The sequence below is a fragment of the Rhinatrema bivittatum genome, chromosome 5 (genome assembly GCF_901001135.1).
Source record: "Rhinatrema bivittatum chromosome 5, aRhiBiv1.1, whole genome shotgun sequence".
In the NCBI taxonomy this organism is placed as follows: Eukaryota; Metazoa; Chordata; class Amphibia; order Gymnophiona; family Rhinatrematidae; genus Rhinatrema; species Rhinatrema bivittatum.
Window position 1 is genome coordinate 115,681,442 of NC_042619.1, and position 21,573 is coordinate 115,703,014.

Consider the following 21,573-nt stretch of genomic DNA (forward strand, 5'->3'; position numbering starts at 1 on the left):
GCAGAGTTTTGGATCAGTTGAAGGGGGTATAGTGAAGAGTCTGACAATCCTAGGAAGAGAGCATTACAATAGTCTAAGCCAGAGAAGATTAAGGATTGAAGAATGGTTCTGTAATCTCGGTAAAATAGTAGAGGACGAAGATGTTTTAACAGACGTAGTTTGAAAAACGATTTTTTTGTAAGTGAGGATATGTGTTGTTTTAGAGAAAGATCTGAATTAATGTTTACACCTAGGCTTATAGCAGAGCGTGTTATGGGGATAGTAACATTATTGATTGTAAGATGTGATGGTGGACCTAATGAAGAATCAGAGATGGAAGTTAAGTATACGAGCTCAGTTTTTGCTGGATTCAGTTTTAATCGATTGTGGGAGAGCCAAGAGTTGATTGTAGATAAGTATAGAGAAACTAAAGATAGAGTGTCTGACCAGGATGATTTATATGGGACAAAAAATTGGATGTCGTCTGCATAAATTTTGAACTGAAGATTAAGAGAGGATAGAATGTAGCATAAAGGAAGTAGATATATGTTGAACAGAATAGGAGAAAGAGATGAGCCCTGAGGAACGCCGGAATTAATGATATATGGGAAGAGCAGTGCTGACTATAATTGGTCGGTTGGAGAGGAAGGATGTAAACCAGTTCAAAACTGTACCTGTGATGCCTATGTTTTGTAGACCTGAAATGAGTATCTGATGATTAATGGTATCGAATGCTGCTGATATATCTAAGAAAACTATAATGTAGTCTGTATATGAGTCGAATGCACGGAAAAAAGTATCAAAAGAGGATAGAAGAAGTGTTTCTGTGGAATGACCTTTTCTAAATCCATGTTGATTAATATGAAGAATATTGTGCTCTGTAAGAAAATCGGTTAACTGATGGAGTACTACAGATTCTATTAGTTTGGCCAGGGAAGTAAGAGATGCTATAGGTCTGTAATTGTTAAGATCAGATGTATCTTTTGCTTTAGCTTTTAAGATTGGTAGTATAGAGGTCTTTTTTAAAGTGTGGGAGAATTCACCTGATTCTAGAGATTGATTAACTAGAAGAGTAAGAAAAGAGCAGGCTTCAAGTTTGAGAGCTTTGAAAAAGGCTCCAGAGCACGGATTATAAGGGGAGTTGGAGGGTTTTTGTTTGTTTATAATGGCTAGAATAGAAGTGTCTGAGGTAGGGGTGAATTCTGACCATGATTGACTGGGTACTTCATTTTTTTGAGTGGGATAAGGAAGGTTTGAGAATTCAGCAGAAATGTTAAGTACTTTAGTTTCAAAATGTGATGATTTTTGTTAAGTTGCATAGCTACCAAATATGACAATATATTTCTCCTGTGGGGTACATAGGACACTTTGGACCAGATTTTAAAAGGGTTACGCACATAAGTTATGCGCGTAACCCTTTTAAAACCACCCTGCGTGCACCGAGCCTATTTTGCATAGGCTCGGCGGTGCGCGTAAGTCCCGGGGCTTCACTAGGGGGGGCGTGTCGGGGCCGACACGAAATTCAGGGCGTGTCGGGGGGCATGGTGCCGGCCCGGGGGCGTGGCAGAGGCCTCCGAAAGGGTCCCAGGCCGTGGAATCACGCGCCAGCAGCCTGCTGGCAGGCGTAACTTTTAAAACACAGGTGGGGGAGGGGGTTAGATAGGGCCAGGGGGTGGGTTAGGTAGGGGAAGGGAGGGCAAGGTTGGGGGGGGGTGTGGAAGGAAAGTTCCCTCCGAGGCCGCTCCGATTTCAGAGCAGCCTCAGAGGGTACGGAAGGTGCGCGCAGGGCTCGGCCCGCGCAGGGTGCACAAAAGTGCACCCCCTTACGCGTGACGACCCCGGATTTTAAGATACACGCGGTTACAGGCGTATCTTATAAAATCCCGTGTACTTTTGTTCGCGCATGGTGCACGAACAAAAGTACGCGCGGGCATAGATTTATAAAATCTACCCCTTTGAGCTTTGATTATAATTTCAAATATGTTGTATACCATGCTATCAACATTTCTAGGTGATTAAGGAAGCAAATTTTAAATATTTATTTGCTTTTATATACCGACATTCGTTGGCGTTCATCACATCGGTTCACATCATAACTGGAATAGTAGGACTAGAGGTCGTACTATTTTACATTTTAACATTAATTGTGAGTGGTACTAAATGTACAATGTAACTTATAATCGATTGCGAACTTTAAACGAATGGCAATAAACCTTGGAGGGAGAACATGTAACAAGTATAACATTTAACAAGGGTAGCGATAGATGTTAAAGGAAGGTTATTGGAGGGGAGAGTCTCAATATTGGAGGCCTTATGTACAATGTTTGCAATAGAGTCTAAAAAGTAAAGTCTGCAGAGAGGGAAGTTCAGGTTTAGCTGTGAACTATAGGAATATGGGGGAGGGGGGGGGGCGGTGAGGGGTGGGGGTTAGGTTGAGTGTTGGTAGGCTTTGAGGAATAGCCATGTTTTCAGTTTCTTTTTGAATGAGTGGATGGAGGGTTCCACTCTGAGTTGGGAGGGAAGCTTGTTCCAGAGGGTGGGGCCCGCTACAGAGAAAGAGCATTGTCTGGTGGAGGTGAGGTGTGCTAGTTTAGTGTGGGGTATGATAAGTAGGCCCGTGTTTTGAGATCGCAGGTTTTTCAGGCTGTGGTGTAGTTGGGGTCGTTGGTCCACTTGATTTTTTGGTTGTTGATGGTTTTGTGAAGTATGGTGAGAATTTTGTATTATGATCTGTGGGGTATGGGGAGCCAGTAGAGTTCTTTTAGTATTGGGGTGATGTGTGAGGAATGGTTGATGTTTGTGAGAAATCTGGCTGCTGCGTTTTGAAGCAGCTGGAGAGGTTTTAAGGTGGAGGCAGGCAGTCCGAGGAGGAGGGAGTTACAGTAATCCAACTTGGAACGTATGAGGGGAGGTGTCCGGTTGGCTGGAGGAGGAGTCTTTGTTGGTTTTGGTGGAGAGTTTGCTTGATATGTGAAGTATTTCTGTTTTTTTGTGGGTGAGGGATATCTGCAAGAGGAGGTTCTTTATTTGGGTGGTGAGGGTGTCCCAGAGTGCGAGGATGTGCATGCAACTCTACCCCATGCCTATTCATTGTGGATATCCTGAAAACATGACTTGCTAAGAAGTATTCTAGGAGGAGCTAGACCTAGAGTACCAAATTGAGGTGCTTCAAAATTCCAGTGTTGCACAGATGAAAAAATAAGGTGTCTATACATCACAAGCTGGAACAGCTATAAAGCCAAGCTAGATGCTTGAATCTTCAGGTCCTGGATTTCCCCAAATTTTCCTTTGTGACTTCAGTGGAGATGCCAAAAGAAACTACATATCCAGTTACAAGAGCTTATTATCGCATTGCTGGGAGGCACAAAGAACCAGAGAGAAGAGCCTGGAGAAGGGTATTTAACACAGACTAGAACCACAACTTGGATCTTGGAATCTTTTTCATTCTCAAAACAGACCACGATTAGGTCATGTAAGATATAAAGATGTTTTATTTTTGAGTCACAAAATATCAGGAGCGGGAGTTTCAAATTTGAGTAGCATGGCACAAGATATACAAATATTTCTATACAGCAGGTGGCTGTTTTTCTCATGGTGCAAATTTTTTGCTGCATCATCCCTACGCCTGCTAATAGATAATTGAGTTAGGTCATAAAATGCTTAAGGACTTTTAGACAAAAAAAAACAAACACTGAATCTGTAGTGGTAAATGTTGCTAATTAGAGTCAACTTTATTACTGACAGTTATTCTCTATTTTTACCTCATTTAAGAATTGTGGCAGTAGCTTCAGCTTTTTCAGTTGGTTTATTGGCATCTCGTTCCCTCTTTTTGCTTATATTGAAACCCCCTCTAATTATGTACTAAGTGAAGTGCATTATTGTTGTCTTTTTCTTTATGGAAGGTTTTTTTTAAGTATACTTCTATTTCTCTAACAAGTTTGTTCTTGGTTTATAATTTCAAATTGTATAAACAAAAAATGTAAAAAGAGAAACCCTTAAATATCTTAAAGTCCCAAAACATTTTTTTTAATTTTACAAATGCCTGCATTTCTCCTCTCTGATGCTGATGGAAACACCCAGACTGCCTTGTAAAGAAATATCCATTTATAAGATCATGCCTACTAAAGCAGCAAAAATCCCTACATAAACATCGACAAAATAAAAAAAATAAAAAAACAAGATAGATTTAACATAATTTATATACATTTATGGCTTCATACATTAAAAGGAAAGATTGTTCTTGTGTCTGTAGTACATCATCATCAGGCACTTGTCTGAAATATCTAGATATCAACTTTAATTACGAATTGTTACTAATCTAGTGTAGTGAAACACAGGAATGTTATACCACACACAAGTATAACTAGCAATATGTACATGCAGATAAGTGATTCTGCTGGTCTACTACACAATAGATGAAAGAGGCCAAGCTTAATGCCAACATACTCTTTGTTTGCATAAAACACATTGAATCTTCCATATGATGGTTACAAAACACGAGAAAATCTTATTTAAATCAGTTATAAATTAACAATTTCATAATGAAAATATGAATTTAAAAATAAGTAAAATAAAAAAAGTACTGATAACATACATCCAGTGGTTTAACAAGTGCAAATTTTATACAATTTCAAAGTTGGTCCAATTTTAAGTTTTCCATCTTCTTATGGGTTCTGTGCTCACTATTAAGCAGGACAACATTTGGTTAGAAATGTAGGCAACTTAAAACAGTGTCAGTTTTCCAAATGCGGGACTTTCCATGTATGAATCTGTTGCCTAATAAACATCTTATTTTATATAGTTATATTACTGAAATACATCTTTCTATTGAAAATATTAGAATAGCTCAATAATACAATATACTTTTAACAGTACAAACCAAATAAAAAATCAAAAACCAGGCTGCATAGATAAGATCATTTGCACATTTCACAAAACAATAGTTTACAATAATTTTGACAAAACTCAGCCTAAGAAATCAGTATTGGAACTGAAAAAGAATATTACTGGAGACCACATAACATTTGATTTGAAAACGGGCAAATATGCCATTCACTGATTTCATTATATACCATAGAGTCACATGAGAAATACAGCAGAACTTTGCAAGATTAGACTAAAAAAAAAAGCAAAAGTAGGAGATGATCTTTACATTTGTATTAACAGATAGTACCAAATGCATATTTTCAAATGTTTGAACAGGATTTTATACAGTCTACTTTGCTCATATATTATAATTTAACATGATACACTTTGATGCATATTTCACTATGATAAGCCTACATTATTGTACAAGAAAGTAGTAAATCTCCAACTCTGTAGATTTTGAAGGAGCAATCTGGATCTAATGGAGCAGATTCATATCTATGTGGCTAGGGTGTAGATACACCACCCCCTACCCACCCCCACCCCCCCAAAAAAAAAAGAAAAAACAAAGATGTAATCACCAGAAAAGTATGAATTGGTTCTCTTTCTACAAAATGACTAAGTAGCATATGCAGCCTACTGTTATACCATTAAACAGAGAATTCTTGGTGCTGCTGTTAACAGAGCCATGTCTTGAAGACCAAGGTATTACTTTTGCTTAATTTTTATTCAGATATTAAATAAATGGAGATGTCTGTAGCTGTGCTGAGGATTTGGGTCTGTTGCACTTCAACAATACTGATGGAAAAATCATCAATAAATGACTTTCATTATGCAAACCTCACAGACTATCCTAAACAAATTAAACTGTTTAATGAGAAAAGATTGAGGGAGCAGAATTGTCTGATATTTGTATAGTGATTTTTTTTTTTTAAATAGCAAAAGGATGTACTCCACTTGATGGTGTCACTGCCAATCACTCAAGAATACAAAAAGCTAGCAGTCTGTCCAAATAAAACTGGTATTCCATGCATAACGTTTTCTACATTATATTATCTGTGGACAAGTTTTAAGGGGCAAATTTTAAAGTGTCTACAGATTGGAGTAGGCTTTAAATGGAACATTCAATATAGGGAATGAACATTTTGTGCGTCAGAATAATAAAAAAAGCACACTATAAATAACTAGTTAAGCAAGTGAATATTTTCAGAAAACAATGTCCTGCTTTTGGGTTCACAAACATTATGAAACCTCCAGGAAATAAATACAATATGAAACTTTACATGTGTGTCTATCAAGGAATCCTTAACACTTTATGGTATTCATAGTTATGATCAAATGAAATGATGAAAGAAAAGCATACATGAAACTGATTAAATATTTCACCAACATGAAATGCAAAGTGTCTACAACTATACATCACTTTCCTGCCTAAAATATGACATTTACTTAGTATTTAAGGTATCCTTATGATTTTTGTTTCTGTAAGATTACTTATGAAAAACCTCACTGAATAGCACCCTAGGGTGTACATACTGTACCAGTGTGTGTATAAAACTGGTACTAATACAGTTAAAAATACAAAAATAAAATGTCACGAATGGTGCTCCTGACTGCTTGTGGTTCTGAAGAGTTATAAGTAATCTGTAGCAAAGTAAAAATTTTATTTAAGGAAACAATTACACAGATACTAGTTTATTTAAAAAAATGCTCAAATCCATCAATATTCTTTATGGTAAAGCTCCAAAAACACTTGTATGATATTATATATATATATATATATATATATGAAAAACAGCAACAACTAGCATACTAAATTAATTACAAGATGCTATCTAATCAATTGTTTTGCTGTTGTACTTTTTTTTTTTTTTTTTTAATCCAGTCTTACATCTTTCATTTAGTCAAGTTAGAGACTGCCTGATTTCCATATCAAAGTAAGGCAGGTCATTCAGCTGCAAATGAAGACCAAAATAATTCTGACTAAAAAGTTCAGTCAGTCATAGATAGCATTAATGGAATTTCAGATATGAGATCACAGTATTAAAAGTGTATAAAACCTTAGGACCAAATGGCTATTTCTTTTACAAAAATCTGCATCTATAGCTCACATACAAAACTTGAAAGCAGAACATGATGTAAAAAGTATTTTCTGTGAATACATAGTGTAGTGAGTTTGGCACTTACAGTAAAAAGAACTGTGCTGTTGGATATTTTATCTACAATGGTGCACAACCTGCAAACATCCTGTAAAGGAAAACACTCTGCTGCCAAGTCTTGGCTACCAAGTCTCATGAAAAGAAAAAAGGAACATTTTTATTGAGAAAAATAGAGAAGAATGAAGGACATCTTTGGACTTCTTTTCTCTGTTCCTATGGTCAGACCTCTCCTGATGTACATTTAATGAAAACCTAATACAACAAAAAAAGAGATAAAATGAATTACTTGACAATATTAATTTCCACAAATGTTCATTTTATCTGCTAGCTCCCTTTCTGTATATATTTGTCAATCTGAATCATGTAGGATAGAAAGCCACATGCTGGCTCAACAGACCAACATCAGTCTTCTTAGAAAGAGTTCCCGTAATGTACCTTTCCTCCCAGGATCCTTTCTGCTGCTTTTCCTCCCTGCATTCCCCCAATAATACTGTAGGCATAAGAACACTAAAAGAGAAAAAACTAAAACAAGCTAGAATGTGAGCATAAACCAATATTATGCTCAAACCAAGGTTACACTTTCACTTGCTTACCTTTTATTAGGATGGGTTTGGTCCAGGCTGGCATGGGATTAACAGAAGTAGAATTAATAGGTAAAAGACATTCTTCCTCTGTTAAATCCCTATAAAGTACAGATTGGCAGAGAAGGATCTCACTGGTGCCCTTAATATACTGTGATAACTTTTTCCAAACACTGCATCCACTGATGCCCATCTGTCAATACAATAATGCTCAGTAAAAGTATGTACCAGATTCCAAACGGCAGCCTTATAAATCTCTGCCAAAGACACATCTACTCTCCAGTCTGACACTATTAGAGCTCTTCCTCCACAGCCCCATGTAAGCTTTGAGGATACAATGTCTTTTTAATCCATCTAGCAATGGATGACTGATAGCCCTAAATAAAAACTGCTCCTATTTCTGGAAATATTCTACCACCACTAAATAACAGTGTTACCACTTCAAAATCCAGTGCACATTTCTCTCCAATAGAGATTTGGATTCTGGGCATAAATGGAGGCAGCACCACCACCTGATTCAATTGAAAAGATGAATTCACCTTACAAATAAAACTAAGGACTATCCATGCAATTACATCATCATGCGTTTATTTATGACACGCTTTTCCACCAAGAGTTCAAATTGAGTTACAATCCATTAAGTAATAATCAGTTAAAATGGCCAGACCAAGAAGATAAAATAAATCCTATTGAACTAGTGTAAGAACAATCATTCCAGAATGTGTCCCCCAACTAGTCAAGAAAGGTGGGAGGCTAAAGCAGTAAGGTAGATGGTTAATATGCTTGATTAGTGTATCCTGACAGAGTGTGAGTGTGTGCACGTGTGCGTTAGGGGGACAGAATTTCTGCAGGTGCAAAGTAATAAAAATGGCAGGAGTGAGCATAGAGAATGGAGAAGTTCAGATATTGTGATTGCAGATGTTACTGACTGGTACCAAATTCTGCTTCAAATAGCCAGGATTTTTACCAGTTTTCTGAAATATAGGAGTTTAGGGCCAACCTGATATAAGGGGGGTAAGGAACTACAAAGTGTTGAGGCAGATCCTGAGAAAGTTCCATTTCTGGTGCAGATAAGATGCATTGTTCTCAGAGGTGGGATTGTGACAGGCTTACGACTGGGATGATAGTGAGCAGGAGGTCCCACAGGGGCAGGATGGTCTGAGGGATTTATAGGTCAGGGTTAAGATTTTAAATTTGGTATGGTAGAGGATTGGTAGCTAGTATAAGCTTTTCAGGAATGGGGTTATACAGTCAAATTTATGTACCCTCATGATCAGCAGAAAGAAGCATGTCTGCCTGAATACGAGCTACATTTATTTATTTAAAATCTTTTCTATACCGTCGTTAAGTTTTATACCATCACAACGGTTTACATGCAGGCACATAAATTAAAGTAGATGAATATGTACGGTAGTACATTCTAACAAGTGCCAAAAAGGTTCGGTTTCATCATGTCATAAAAAAAATCTCATTTGTTGAGTGAGGTAGGTCTTGACCATGTATACATGCAGGTTACTTAATTACAGGTTTAATTCTCATGTTCTGTGTATTTCTATTAGGTTAGCTGTGAGGTAAACCAATAAACTATTACAACATACATTTTGAGAACAGTGTTGTGTGCTGGTGAACTTCTGCCAATTCCTGTTTACTTTCTATTCTCTGTTCTCTTTGTAAAAGGCTTGTTTAAAAATCCAGGTTTTTAAACTTTTTTTTTTTTTTAAAGGTGTTTAGGTCTCTTTGTAATCTGATTTCTAGTGGCATTGTGTTCCACAGTGTAGGACCTGCTAAGGATAAAGCCCTTTTTCTAACTTGGGTTAGTCTAGCTGTCCTGACTGAAGGAATGGTTAGGAGTGGTTTGTTAGCTGATCTAAGCTGTGTGGTACATGTACCCGAAGTGCTGTGTTCAGCCAGTCTGCCTTTTCATCATATATTAATTTATGTATTGTACATAGGGTTTTGTATTGTATTCTATGTTCTATGGGTAGTTAAGGGTGTTCTATGGGTAGTTAAGGGTGTTGAAAATTCCCACATATAGTAAATTACAGTTCTCCAAGGAGGAGATAATGGGGGCATGAATAGCAAATACCTGATCATTAAAGAACTGTAGAAATTAAGAAACAGAAGGCAGAATAGCTCAGACTTATTGACGAGCAGACTGCAACCAAGAAATTGAATTGGTTGTCAAGAAACCAGGAAAAACTGAGGCTAACAATATAAAAAGTGGCTTCATGAATGTCTTTAAATTTAGTAACAGATTTTTAAATTGAGTAACAGTTGCTCCAAGAAGCTTTCATCTGAGTGGAAAGATAATTCACTGCCTTATGCTGGACTTCAAATTGTCAATAGTGTCATCACTTATACCCTTTTAGGCCTTTATCAAAACAAATACCAGTATTTCAAAACAGATTTCAAAGCAGCATTAGTGGCAGAAATGTTCCTCTCTCAAAACCAGAAAGCAAACTTTCTCCAAATGGTAATTTGGGGAAGCCTTTACTGGCTTTGGTAAACCTGCCACTATTTTATCTGAATACTCATTTTTATTTAGGGAAAGCCACAAATTCCAAGCCATCAGGGATAGTGATTCTGGATTTGGCTGAAATACTAATTGATTTTAATCCATCTTGAAAAGAAATTTGAATGGCTGTGCCACCAGTATTTCTACAAGGTCTACCAGTTAGGCTCTATCATGATCATTTCAAATTAGTACCATTTCTGTCTACTACCCTTTATCATTTGTCCAAAGGAAAAATTGCATAACAATGAACTGCTCCATTTTTTGAGACAGTTCATCTACAGTCACCATTCACAGATCTTTGAATTTGATGAAAAGTGAGGGAACCTTCCTGTTAAAGCAAGATACCATGAGATCTAGCACTAGGACACTCTACCTTCTGATTTAGGTCCCCCTTCTCCTGATGTTAAGCAGTATTTGTTCAACCTTCTTGCAAATAGGGCTGGTAACACAAGTGCGTAAGTGCCCATACATGCTGGAATTTTAAATCATGCACACAACTGCATGCATATGATTTAAAATACACCTACCACACGTAAATGTGCTTCTAATTTTAAGCCGTTACTTTATCGGCTTTAACTTGCACAGATAAGCAGATTTTAAAACATGCTCACATGAAGGACATTCTCAGTTTTGCCAAGTAGTCCACCAGTTTGCCCAGTCTCTCTTGAGATCATCCAGACCCCTCTGGTTCTTCAGCCTGCCCCTTACCCTACTTGACCCGGACCCTTCACTCTGTCGTGTTAGGTCTAAAACGGGATTTCTGCAGACTTACATCTCATCAGGAGAAGCAGTAAATATATGCAGCTAACAAGCTGCTGCACGCTGCGGCCTCTGGTTTTAAAATACAGATTTATACATGTAACTTAACCCTGCCCCAGAACCCTGGTTTTCCTGGTTCATAGCTCTAACCACTAGGCTACTCCTCCAGATAGGCATAAACAAAAATCCCTTGCTCCTAAAGCATTGCTACTGGGGTACCAGGCAACTTTGTATACATTCTTAGAGCTATCAGGCTTAACTGGAGGGCTCTGTATACAAACGCTGCCCGCAAAGCAGAGTTATGTGTGGTAAAGTTGACAGATGGAAGGCAGAGATTCCATATGAGTCTTCTATACCACAATTTGTTCAGTCTCTTGAGGTCCAACTGAGTGAAAATCCAGTTACTTCTTCAGGAGCACAAACTAAATTTGAATAGATACCTGAAAACCTCTGCTAGTATATAAATCACTGCTCCCATGTCTATGAGATGCTAACTAGTAATAGGTGTTCTCAGAGGACAGCAGGATAAACAGTCAAAGATGTCATCCAACAGTGGGAACACAATGTTCTAGAAAAGCTTTTTCCAGGCACAAGTGGAATTTCCCATGAACAGGGCACTCTGAACCCCCTCAATCCTAAAAAAAGCAAGTTTGCTTACCATAAACTGTGTTTTTCACAAATAGCAGGAAAATTAGCCATGCTCTGTGGGTGACGTCATCCGAGGGCACTGAACAGTGTGTCTCTCCAAGTTAGTACAGCTCTGAGATCTACTGAGCATATGCAGAGTTCCCATATGAGTGTTGCCTCAGAGACTCCTCAGTAAGTGCTAAAGTTTACAGAATAGGTAAGTCTGCTATTCAGGGAGAAGGGCTGCCTTTAAGATGTCCCGAGTATAATGCTTTTCAGAGTGTATATGGGAAAAGTTAGTTAGTTGCTTCTCAGATTTTTTGAAGTTGTTGATCCAGGAGATTGGAATGACAAGGTAGGACTTTCATCTGAACTGGCAGATCTTCTCCATTAGCTTTCATTTCCTTCTCTTCCTTGAAGAGTCTGAAGAGGATTTTTCAGGTGCCTCGTGTATTTGTATTGGAGTATATGCAGAGTACACCAACCTGATGTACTGTGGGAAAGTATCTTTGCGCTGTGCTTTGGAAGTTTTGTTCAGACATGCATTGGGCACTCCAATGCATCTGCCATCTTTTTTGCCTAAATGCTCCATTTAGTGGTCTGAGTTGCTTTTTTCGATGCATCACACTTTACTGACAACCTTGTGGAGCCTTTGGAGTCAAAGCGGCACTTTAGATGTTTTCTGTTTCTTAGCAAGAGTCAGAAGAATCTCTGTATTTTGATTTTGGGTATCTTTCAGTGATTCCACTATTTCCCATTCTGGGGCTAGTCCAGGAGACTTACTGGCAGCGCTTCTAGCGAGGAAAAAGATGTTCCCTTGGACTGATGTCCCGCTATTTTTGCAGCTCTTTGTCTCTGGGGCTTTGGTGACATTCTACCACATTCTGGGCAGTTGGGTTGGTCATGGTCTGGGCCCAAACAGATAGCAGTAGTTGTGGCCATTAGTAATGGAATTAATTTTTCCAGATGAGCAGTATTTTAAACTGCAGGTCTTTTTTGAGACCATGTTAGCACTTAAATGTCTTCGTGGGTCACAGAAGCAAGAAAAATGTGAGGAGAAAAAATTTCCTGTGGAGAGACAGAAATAACTGTCCATGCGAAGCGCAGACAAAAATAGACTGAGGAAGTTTAGGCAATGCCTGCACAGGAATTCCTGCACATGCTCAGTGGAGCTCAAATCTCTACTAGCTTGGAGAGACAGCTCTGTTTAGTGCTGCCGGATGAGGTCTTTAGAACTATGATGGGGATGGTGTTCAACATTCTTCTTTTGTACCAGGAAGTACCTGTAGTAAAATTCTGGCATTCTTTCTTGTGAAAGACAGGTTCATTCACTTTGGGTTCGGTCGTTTTGGGCTGTAAAAAAGGAAAGTTCCATTTTTAGCTATTCTTAGTGAGAAAGGGAGATAAAGGGTCCTCTGGTGGGTGATTTGTAGGAGATTTCCAATAAATTATATTGTGTAGCCTCTCTTTATAATCCAAGAACCCAGCTGCCCAAGCTTAGAGGGGGTCTAATAGTTTACATAAAACCTCAGGCTTCCCTTAACAGGCAGATTGACCAGTATAGAGAAACTCTACATCCAGTCGAACACAACCCTGGTTTTGACCTTCTGCAATCGCATAGGTGAGACCTTTAGATCTGCTGTTGATCTGGGGAACGGATGAAAACTTCTCTGCTGAGCAAACTGTTTCCTCTGCTCCACTGATACTTCCTTGAGATGGAGAGAGGTACAGAGATGGCAGAGAAGCACAGAACAGTGGTCTTTGGTAAGATCTATTGCTTCCTTGACTTTGTCTCCAAAGATGTTCTTTCTACTGCAGGACATGTCTGCAAGCCTGTCCTCCAGGTCCTCTTTCCAGGCTTTAGGCCTATAATCATGAATGTCTGTGGGCACCAACAGCCATGGCAAAGGCTTTCTATGTTTTGAAAGCATCATAGGTTAAAAAAACACAGATGTTTCCCACCCTCACTAGTGTTTGGCAAGTAAACAAGTTCTCCCTTTTTCTTTTGAGGGAGAAACATAATATCTGATAGAACTTTATGCAAGACTGCAGCACAGCAGTCTGGGAAAAAAAAAACCAAAAAAAAAAACCATTCCCATAAGGATTCAAAGTTTGGGAATCATGCCCCGAGAGTGCTGAAATTGGAGACTATTTGGCTCTTTTCCTGATGGTTTTAACTACCATACACCAGTGTGATAACTGGACTGTCAAAAATAATTTGGCCATAATCTCTCTTTATGCGATGTTCTAATTTTTTTTTGTCCAATCTGCAAATCTCAGGCCTGGCGTTGCTTGAGGCACTGGCCAGTTACAGTGCTTTCTCTGGATACAAGGTTAATTATGAGAAATCAGAAATATTACCAATAGGGCCTAAATAATGTATCCCTGGGTGAATAGCAAGATTTAAGGTGGTGCAAGAGGGGTTTACATATTTAGGAGTTTATATTTCCAAACATCTCAGAAATTTATTCTCCAGGAACAACTTAATAGTGAAAATTAAGTATGATTTGAGGAAATGTATGGATTTGTCAATTTCGTGGGCTGATTGTATCAACTTGCTCAAAATGAATGTCCTTCTGAAGCTCCTTTGTTCCAACATGTGTCCTGTGATGTCCCAACTAGGGTTTTTGATGAACTACAACAACAGATGTCTAAATGTATTTGGGGCAATCATTGGGCATGTATGAGACTAAGTCGGTTGTGGCTTCCTAAGAAATAAGGTGGGATGGCACTCCCTAATTTGAAAGCCTACTATTGGGCTGCCTGATTGGTTATGTCTGAAAGCTTGGTTGGTCACGCAAATGAATCTTGGTTGCAGTTGAAACAGCTGCAGATGGATGTAGCCAAACTATGAGTCTGTGTTATGAAGATGAGTGTCCAGGAATAATCCCATTATTGTGCATACACTTAAAATCTGAAGGCAGATGCAGGGATTTTTGGGGTTGGAAGGTGAGGTGTTTACACCCCTGACTCCCATATATGGGAATTCTAATATTTCTGGGCTCACTTTCTCTCCAGCTTTCAAGGAGTGGAGGGAATACAGGTTGTATTGCTTAGCTCAATTGTGAGAGAATGGGCCTTTTCAAACTTTTGAATCTTTATCTCAGGAATTTGACCTTACCAGAATGCAAGTTTATTACTTGCAATTATGACATATGCTCTCTGAAATTATTGATCTCAGCTCCTGTTCAAGAGCTGAATGGCATGGAAAGCTATCTTTCTGATCCAGACACCTCCATTAAAGGTATAATGCTTATTTATTGGGGTATTTTGCTTGGAAAGTCAGAGGTTTTAATGAACAAATGGAATGAAGATTTGGATGTAGACTTGCTAAAACCTGGAAAGTTATCTGGATGAATTTTCATCAAAGCTCTCTATGCCAGCACTGGGTAGAACTGATGATCTGGCTACTGCATAGGACATATCGTACTCCACTTTTTTATTCTAAGCTATTTCCAGAGGCTAGCCCACAGTGATGGCAGGGGATGCAGCAAAACTAGATCTTTTATACATATGTGGTTGTATTGACAAGGGGAACTTTCTTTGGAGTAAGATATAGCAAGAGACTGAGAATATACTAAACCTCCCTATTTTTATATGGTCTGTTGGGATGGTTCGTTGATCCCTCAAAAGCACAGAATTCTGGTGAACCAACTTTTGTTGACAGCATGTTTCACAATTCTTACTTTCTGGAGAAGAAACCCCTATACTGAATACTGGCACTGACAGGTGCGTAATATAGCAGACAGAACATCTGCGATATATAATGTGGAATAAACAGTTTAAATATAATGCGATTTAGGGCCCCTTGCAACAATATTTAGCTGCTCACAGGGGTTAAATCTGGGGGTTACATAAAGGTTCTCTCGCTCTCTGAGGAGGAGCTGAAATGTTAAATGTTAATTGTATATGTGGGCCCTGCAGATACCACCATTCTGCACTTTTACCATGTGATACAGCATCAAAGTTGTGATTTGGCTATTGTATATTGTAACCTATGATTGTATGTCAAGGACAATTTATAAATAAAGATGTATTTAAAAAAATAATAATGTGGCTGTTTGGACACAATACCTGGTGTCTGCCTTCTTATTAAGACATATCAGGAGCGCGAGTTCCCATATTCTCATGTACATCCTGCAGAAGTTCATGCCACCAATTCCTTAGGGGTATTAAGGTTGCTATGAAGGTTTAAAAGTGATGTCCTGGCCTCCACTCAATCTCTAAATTAAAAGGAATAACCTTAGTCATTTTCTGCTTGAAAATTGTGAAGAATATGTCTGGGGGGGGGGGGGGATATATTCCTCAACTGTGGAAAGAAAGGTTTTGAGGAGAGGTCAGGAGAATATTCCTCTACTAAATGACTCTTCTGACAACTGTATCCCAGAAATCTTCAGACTCAGACATAATAACCTTAAGCTATAATATGGAGTGCCACGGACCTGCAAACCAAAGCCTTAGTAGATTTATAAGATGGCTACTTTGCCATCAGGACTGAACATTGCTGGACCGGCTTCAAATTCTAAAGCTGACTTAGTTTGGCACAGATGCATTGCAGTTTTAGTATAAACAGATTGGTGCCTTGACAAAGGTGTCAAAGACCAGTTCTATTGACACAACAGATGGCATTGAGAAGCTCTAAACCATCAATTCCACCTGTTTGTGGTGCTGATTGGGAGCTCAAGGATTTTGATGTCTGATTGCCTCTCAAAGATTGTAGGTCAGTCACCCTGGGCTTTTAACACCCTGGGCTGTTAAAAGGGATGCACTTATTGTGGTTTGAAACCCTGGAGATTATCACTGCTGGCTATCAATATGGGAGGCTGAGCTCACCTCCTGACAAAGTCACTTGGGAGAGCATACAGGCTCAAGTGCCAATGGAGATTAGTGCAGATACTTCAGTGCCTTTACCTGATAATCTGTTTCTGCTCTCTTTGGGTCCAGGCTCAACCCCAAGAAATCCTTGTGGGCAGAGTGGAAGGGTTCCCTGCTCCTGGACCCAAGTTTAGATTTTGTCTCCAAGGATGAGGTGCAGTCTCTAGGTGTTGAATGATTGCCATCAGTTTGTGCAACTCCTGGATCTTTTGGAACAAATGCCTTCAGTGCCAATGAGGTAGTACCAATTTTTAGCTTTGCATAAATATAATATATTGAGCAACCTAAGTCTCTAGAGCTCAATAGTTCTGAATGGCATCTTAGAGCAGATGTCACAACCAAGAGGTAATGTTCTCTAGCCTCAGGTAGTACATGCATAACTTATAATCATAGACATCTTATACTTGAAATGGGGACAAAATGAAGTGACGATTTCTCAACCATGTTAAGAAAAATTAACAAAATAAGATAAAGACAAAATTCATATGTGAAAAGTTGGTGAAGGCTACCAAACTATGCTACACCAAGGGAAAAAAAAAATAAGCCAAGCAGCTGTACTGAAGAAAATAAAAACTGATAGAGATCTAATAATCTGCCTATCTTACTTCAGAAGAGAACATTAGAATGACAGAGGAGACCCAAATCATGAAAACAGAATTCTGCAATAGAACACAATGGGAGAAAGCACCCAAACAAAAACAGTCCAAAAGTGCTCTGCAAGGCAACATCTGCATGGAAAATCCACATATGCTCAGAATAGTTTTCTCAAGCTTTCCAGTATGCTTTAGGAGATATTCTACAGCGGTGCTGTCGGTTGACATCCCTCACGTGTGACTAGTTATCCTGATTCTCAGAACAGTGAATTCTCTGCTTCCTTTAATTCTGAAAGGACAACGTTAAAAAGCTGGGAGAAACCGTTTCGATTTAAAACCGTTTCTGAAGTTTGTCAAAGTATCTATAGTGAATGGACATCTGAGGCCATCTAACTTGTGTCAATTTTTCTGCTTAGTCAGATCTTTTTCTGTCTTATCTAGTTGTGAGCCACATAAATATATGACTTCAAATAACACCATCAAATTCATCTTATACGAAAAGTAAACTAACCAGTGAATTAGTCACAGACCCCTCTTAGCATCAGGTTATCTGACACTGCTACAAAATCAGATTGTCTCCTCTATGAACGTGACTGCCAGTATTAGTAGAGCCAAAGGAGACCTTGACTTGTGCCCATCCTTCCTTGCTTTAAGGTTCCCTCTTTCCAGCAGCTAAGCCCATTTTATAACAGCTTTGGATATATACATACTGAGGACACTGCAACCTGTAATATGGCTCCATTAAGCTCGTAAATGCTTTTTAGAATTGTTTCCATATATTTGTTCATGCTTTCCTTCAGGGATGCAACTCCCTCTATAAAATAGCTGTATTCATCAACAGCTTGGATATAGCACTAGCCACCTTGGGGGCCAAGCCCTACAGGTCTATTTTTCCCTAATCAGCTTAGAATGGTTTCTTTGCAGTCAAGGAGAGATCAATGCTTTTCGATAATCATCTTTTTATAAGTTGATAGGAAGACATCTTTTTAAATCCTCCCTTCTGGGGTTCCTTTGCCTTTAACATCAAGAATGATGCCACCAGTTTGTTAACAATCCCATCTATGATTCAATGAATAACCAAGCTTCCTGGGCTCCTCTGCGTTGGCAGGTAACTTCCTTAAGGGCACTGGAGATGTTCTCTAGATGGCGTTCAAGCTTATGAGGACTCTGGGGAAGATGGTTTACCCCACCTTCTCTTTCCTATGGAGGAAACAGCATTTGGAGTTGGAGCTTTTTGAAAAAAAGACTATGGTTTACATTAAAATAGCCATTGAATCAAGTCCATAATACAGGGGTCTGAAATCTCTCAGTATCATCTCCCAATCCGAGGTCTCATTCATGTATGCCTGCCACTCTCTCTATAGCAGATGGGTATTCTGATTTCTTCTTTATGAGAGAAGAAATGTCTTAAAGTTAATTGCTGGTTATTACAAGATATCTTGGTACTGAATACACACTCTTTCCTGCTTCTCAGATGGTCCTGTTCCACAGGAGAGTGAACTAAAATCACCCATCTAGATGCTACCTGCTATTTAAAGGACAGAGCCTCAGCCCACAACCCTTCAACACTTCCATACATTCCCATGTTTGAGTAATTCAGAGTATAAAAATGGATGAGGTCACATGGGTGGAGCTCTCATCCAAGGAGGTGGGAGCTGGTTCCCCTTTGAAGTTGTTCCCTTGAAATGGATGAGGTCACATGGGTGGAGCTCTCATCCAAGGAGGTGGGAGCTGGTTCCCCTTTGAAGATGTTCCCTTGAAATGTCTGAAAGGTGGCATATAAATCAAATAAATAAATATAAAAAGAGTGCCACCTCCTATATCCAAAAGGCCCACAAGTGTTCCAAATGCCATTGGCCTGTGAACCCCTATACCTTTAAGGGGGAAAGTTTTGATAGGATGTAACTACTTAAGCATAGTGACACTTGGCAGAAAATGCTACAAGGATGAAGGAGAAGGTACCCATTTCACCATAGCACCCTTGGACAGTTGCCTACTGAAATCTGTATCTGTCTAGGACCATAGTCCCACAACCTATTTCAAGCTCCAACGCAGTCTCCATCAGAATCATAAAGTAGCTCTTTGGACAGGCCTCAGTTCATCAATATGCAGAATAGAGATCTGCTTCTCTATCCAGTCAATGTGAAAACTGGTGAAAGAGCAGAAGGGTTTTTGGTGGAAGTTGATACCACTGGAACATTTCCTAAGAAGACTGGCACTGGTCTGCCAAGCCAGTAGGTGGCCTCATATCCAACACAGTATAGATTAAAGAAAATTACAACCTGAAAAATAATTCACTTTACATTTAATTAACAGTGATATATTGTTACTTTAAGGTTTTCATTTTCACTAGTTATCAAGCAGCACTATATTAATACAATGAACTCCTACTTTAAGACCATACTTATAGCAAACTAAGTGCTATAAACAAATGATGCAGCAAGATTACAATGAAAACTCAATGTAGTAAATCAATTTTACATTAAAAAAAACCTGTGTAGGTTTATGTTAATTCTCAAAATATATATTACAAATGAGAAAGATTACCATACACTATACAATTATATTTAAATTTTAAAAATGCTCTCGTGAATGGCAAATGAATACTAAGAAACCAACTACCTAATGAAATAGTTTACCTTTAAAGCGGTAACTTCACTAAACCCGTCCTGATGACCACACAGTAAGTTGCTTTTTCAGGAAATCCATGGTGAACATGTATGAAAAATGTACATATATTGGGCCCCCAATATAAGAAAATTTATCTCATGTACATTCATTGTGGATATCCTGAAAACCTGGCTGGCAGTGGGATCACCAAGATTGATCTGGGAAGTCCTTCCAATAAAAATTGCTCATTCCTAGAAACACTGAAAACGCAATTACAAATGGGCTGAAAATAATCCATTTATAATCTGGATGCAAGTCATAATTGGGCACTTTCACAAATATCTATAGATTTATCATCACAACCTGTGAACACAAGCCCATAAAATTTGCCCATGCAAAATCTTGTGAGCCACAGACAGTTTAGAATCATTTTGGTCATATCTACATTTAACATGTATTACTAAAGACATGGCATCTTGATTTTATAGTTTTCTTTAATGTGTTTTCAGAAAGCTAATTTTCCCAATTAAAGCAACTTACCTGTTCAACAAAGTCTAGCCTGATACCCAGCTGTGCGTGGTTGTCTTTACACTGTGAGGAAAACTTTGGTTAGGCAACACACTATCAAAGTTAAAATCTGTTTCTCCATCCATAAGGTCATTACGAATAATTGATTCCATGTCACAATCCAAGCATTCAATTAACATGTCATCTAAGTCACTGGGAAGTTTCTCCTGATGAAGAGATCCCATTCTTCCATAACCATTACAGCTGTTTAGAGCAGAGTATGGGTTCATGGTACTCATCTGAATGGGCTGAATCATAGGCATCTGTAATGAAGTTTTAACTGAAGACAAGCGATTTAAACCTGAACTGTGTGCCATAGTGCTCACTGTATGAGACAAGGCATGACCATTAACTGCAGATGTTTGCTGAACATGTGCTTGGTGTGGGTGAACATTAGGGCTAATTTTATTGTGAGATGGTTGGCTCCCATAAGATGACATGACTGAATTTGTTACCATAAGCACATTTTGACCCAGCACTCTACTACTAGGCTGGGAAACAGCAGCATCTACTGATGCAAGAATATCATTGTTTGGTGGAGAATCAGAGGTAAGCAGTTCTTTGAGGAGTCCTGCTGGACAGTTAAATTGGGTAATAGTTCCATAACTTGATTTATTATCTTGAAGGGTTTGCATAGATATCTGGGGCAAAGAGTTCAGACTGGCTTGACCATAAGTAAATTTCCTGTAATCTGAATTTGGTGAACCCATACTTGTGTTTGGTGATGTATATGAAGAAAAACCTGCCGTCTTCTGCATCATTGAGACAGGTGATGATTGAGTTGATACGGTTAGTGATGTGTTAGGCGACAAAAGGTTGAGATTATCCAAAAGATTTTCCATATTTTCAGAATTACTCATCTCAGACAGGCTAGGCAAAGTAGATGCCATTTTTGATGCTGATGAAGGGTACACTAGGGAATGTACATCCCCATCCCCCAAATCATCTTGCTCTGGCATGATTGGGGAAAGCCTTCCACTAATTGTACTAGCGTTAGAGCTAGTTCTAGGTCGAAATGTGCTCCATGCATCAAAATCATCATTACTGTGAGAGCTGGGGCTTCCGGGCCACTTTGAGAACTGTGATCCAGGGCTGTCACCATTACCCTCTTGACTTGCTTGAAGGGCTGCTTTTTTCTTGGCAGCTCTGCCCCTACTCTTGGCAAACTTGCTACTATTGTTATTGTCCATTGATGCAGCTCTTCTTCGAGGAGACTTGCCACTTTTCCCCCCCTCAGGGTTCAACATCCACCAAGAGCTTTTCCCAGTTCCTTCATTTTGGACTCTGATAAACTTGCTATGCAGGGATAAGTTATGACGAATTGAATTCTACAAAACAAAACAAAACATAAACTTATTTTCCTTAGTTTCAAACATTTAGAATAGTGTATCAATGCACAAAAACAAATTACTGCATAATGTTTACATTATGAAACAAATGTT

At 38.8% G+C, this 21,573-nt stretch overlaps 1 protein-coding gene across 1 annotated transcript in view; it reads right to left on the reverse strand.

The window, feature by feature from the left end:
• Positions 1-3,452: 3,452 nt before the first annotated feature.
• The window catches only part of FOXO1 (forkhead box O1), a 150,404-nt gene continuing 132,283 nt past the window's right edge, over positions 3,453-21,573 (reverse strand). The window contains exons 2-3 of the mRNA XM_029602765.1: positions 20,105-21,459; positions 3,453-7,256 (exon numbers count right to left, since the gene is read on the reverse strand). Coding sequence (XP_029458625.1) covers positions 20,119-21,459 — 1,341 coding nt within the window. The 3' untranslated portion in view covers positions 3,453-7,256; positions 20,105-20,118. The remainder of the gene's footprint in view (positions 7,257-20,104; positions 21,460-21,573) is intronic.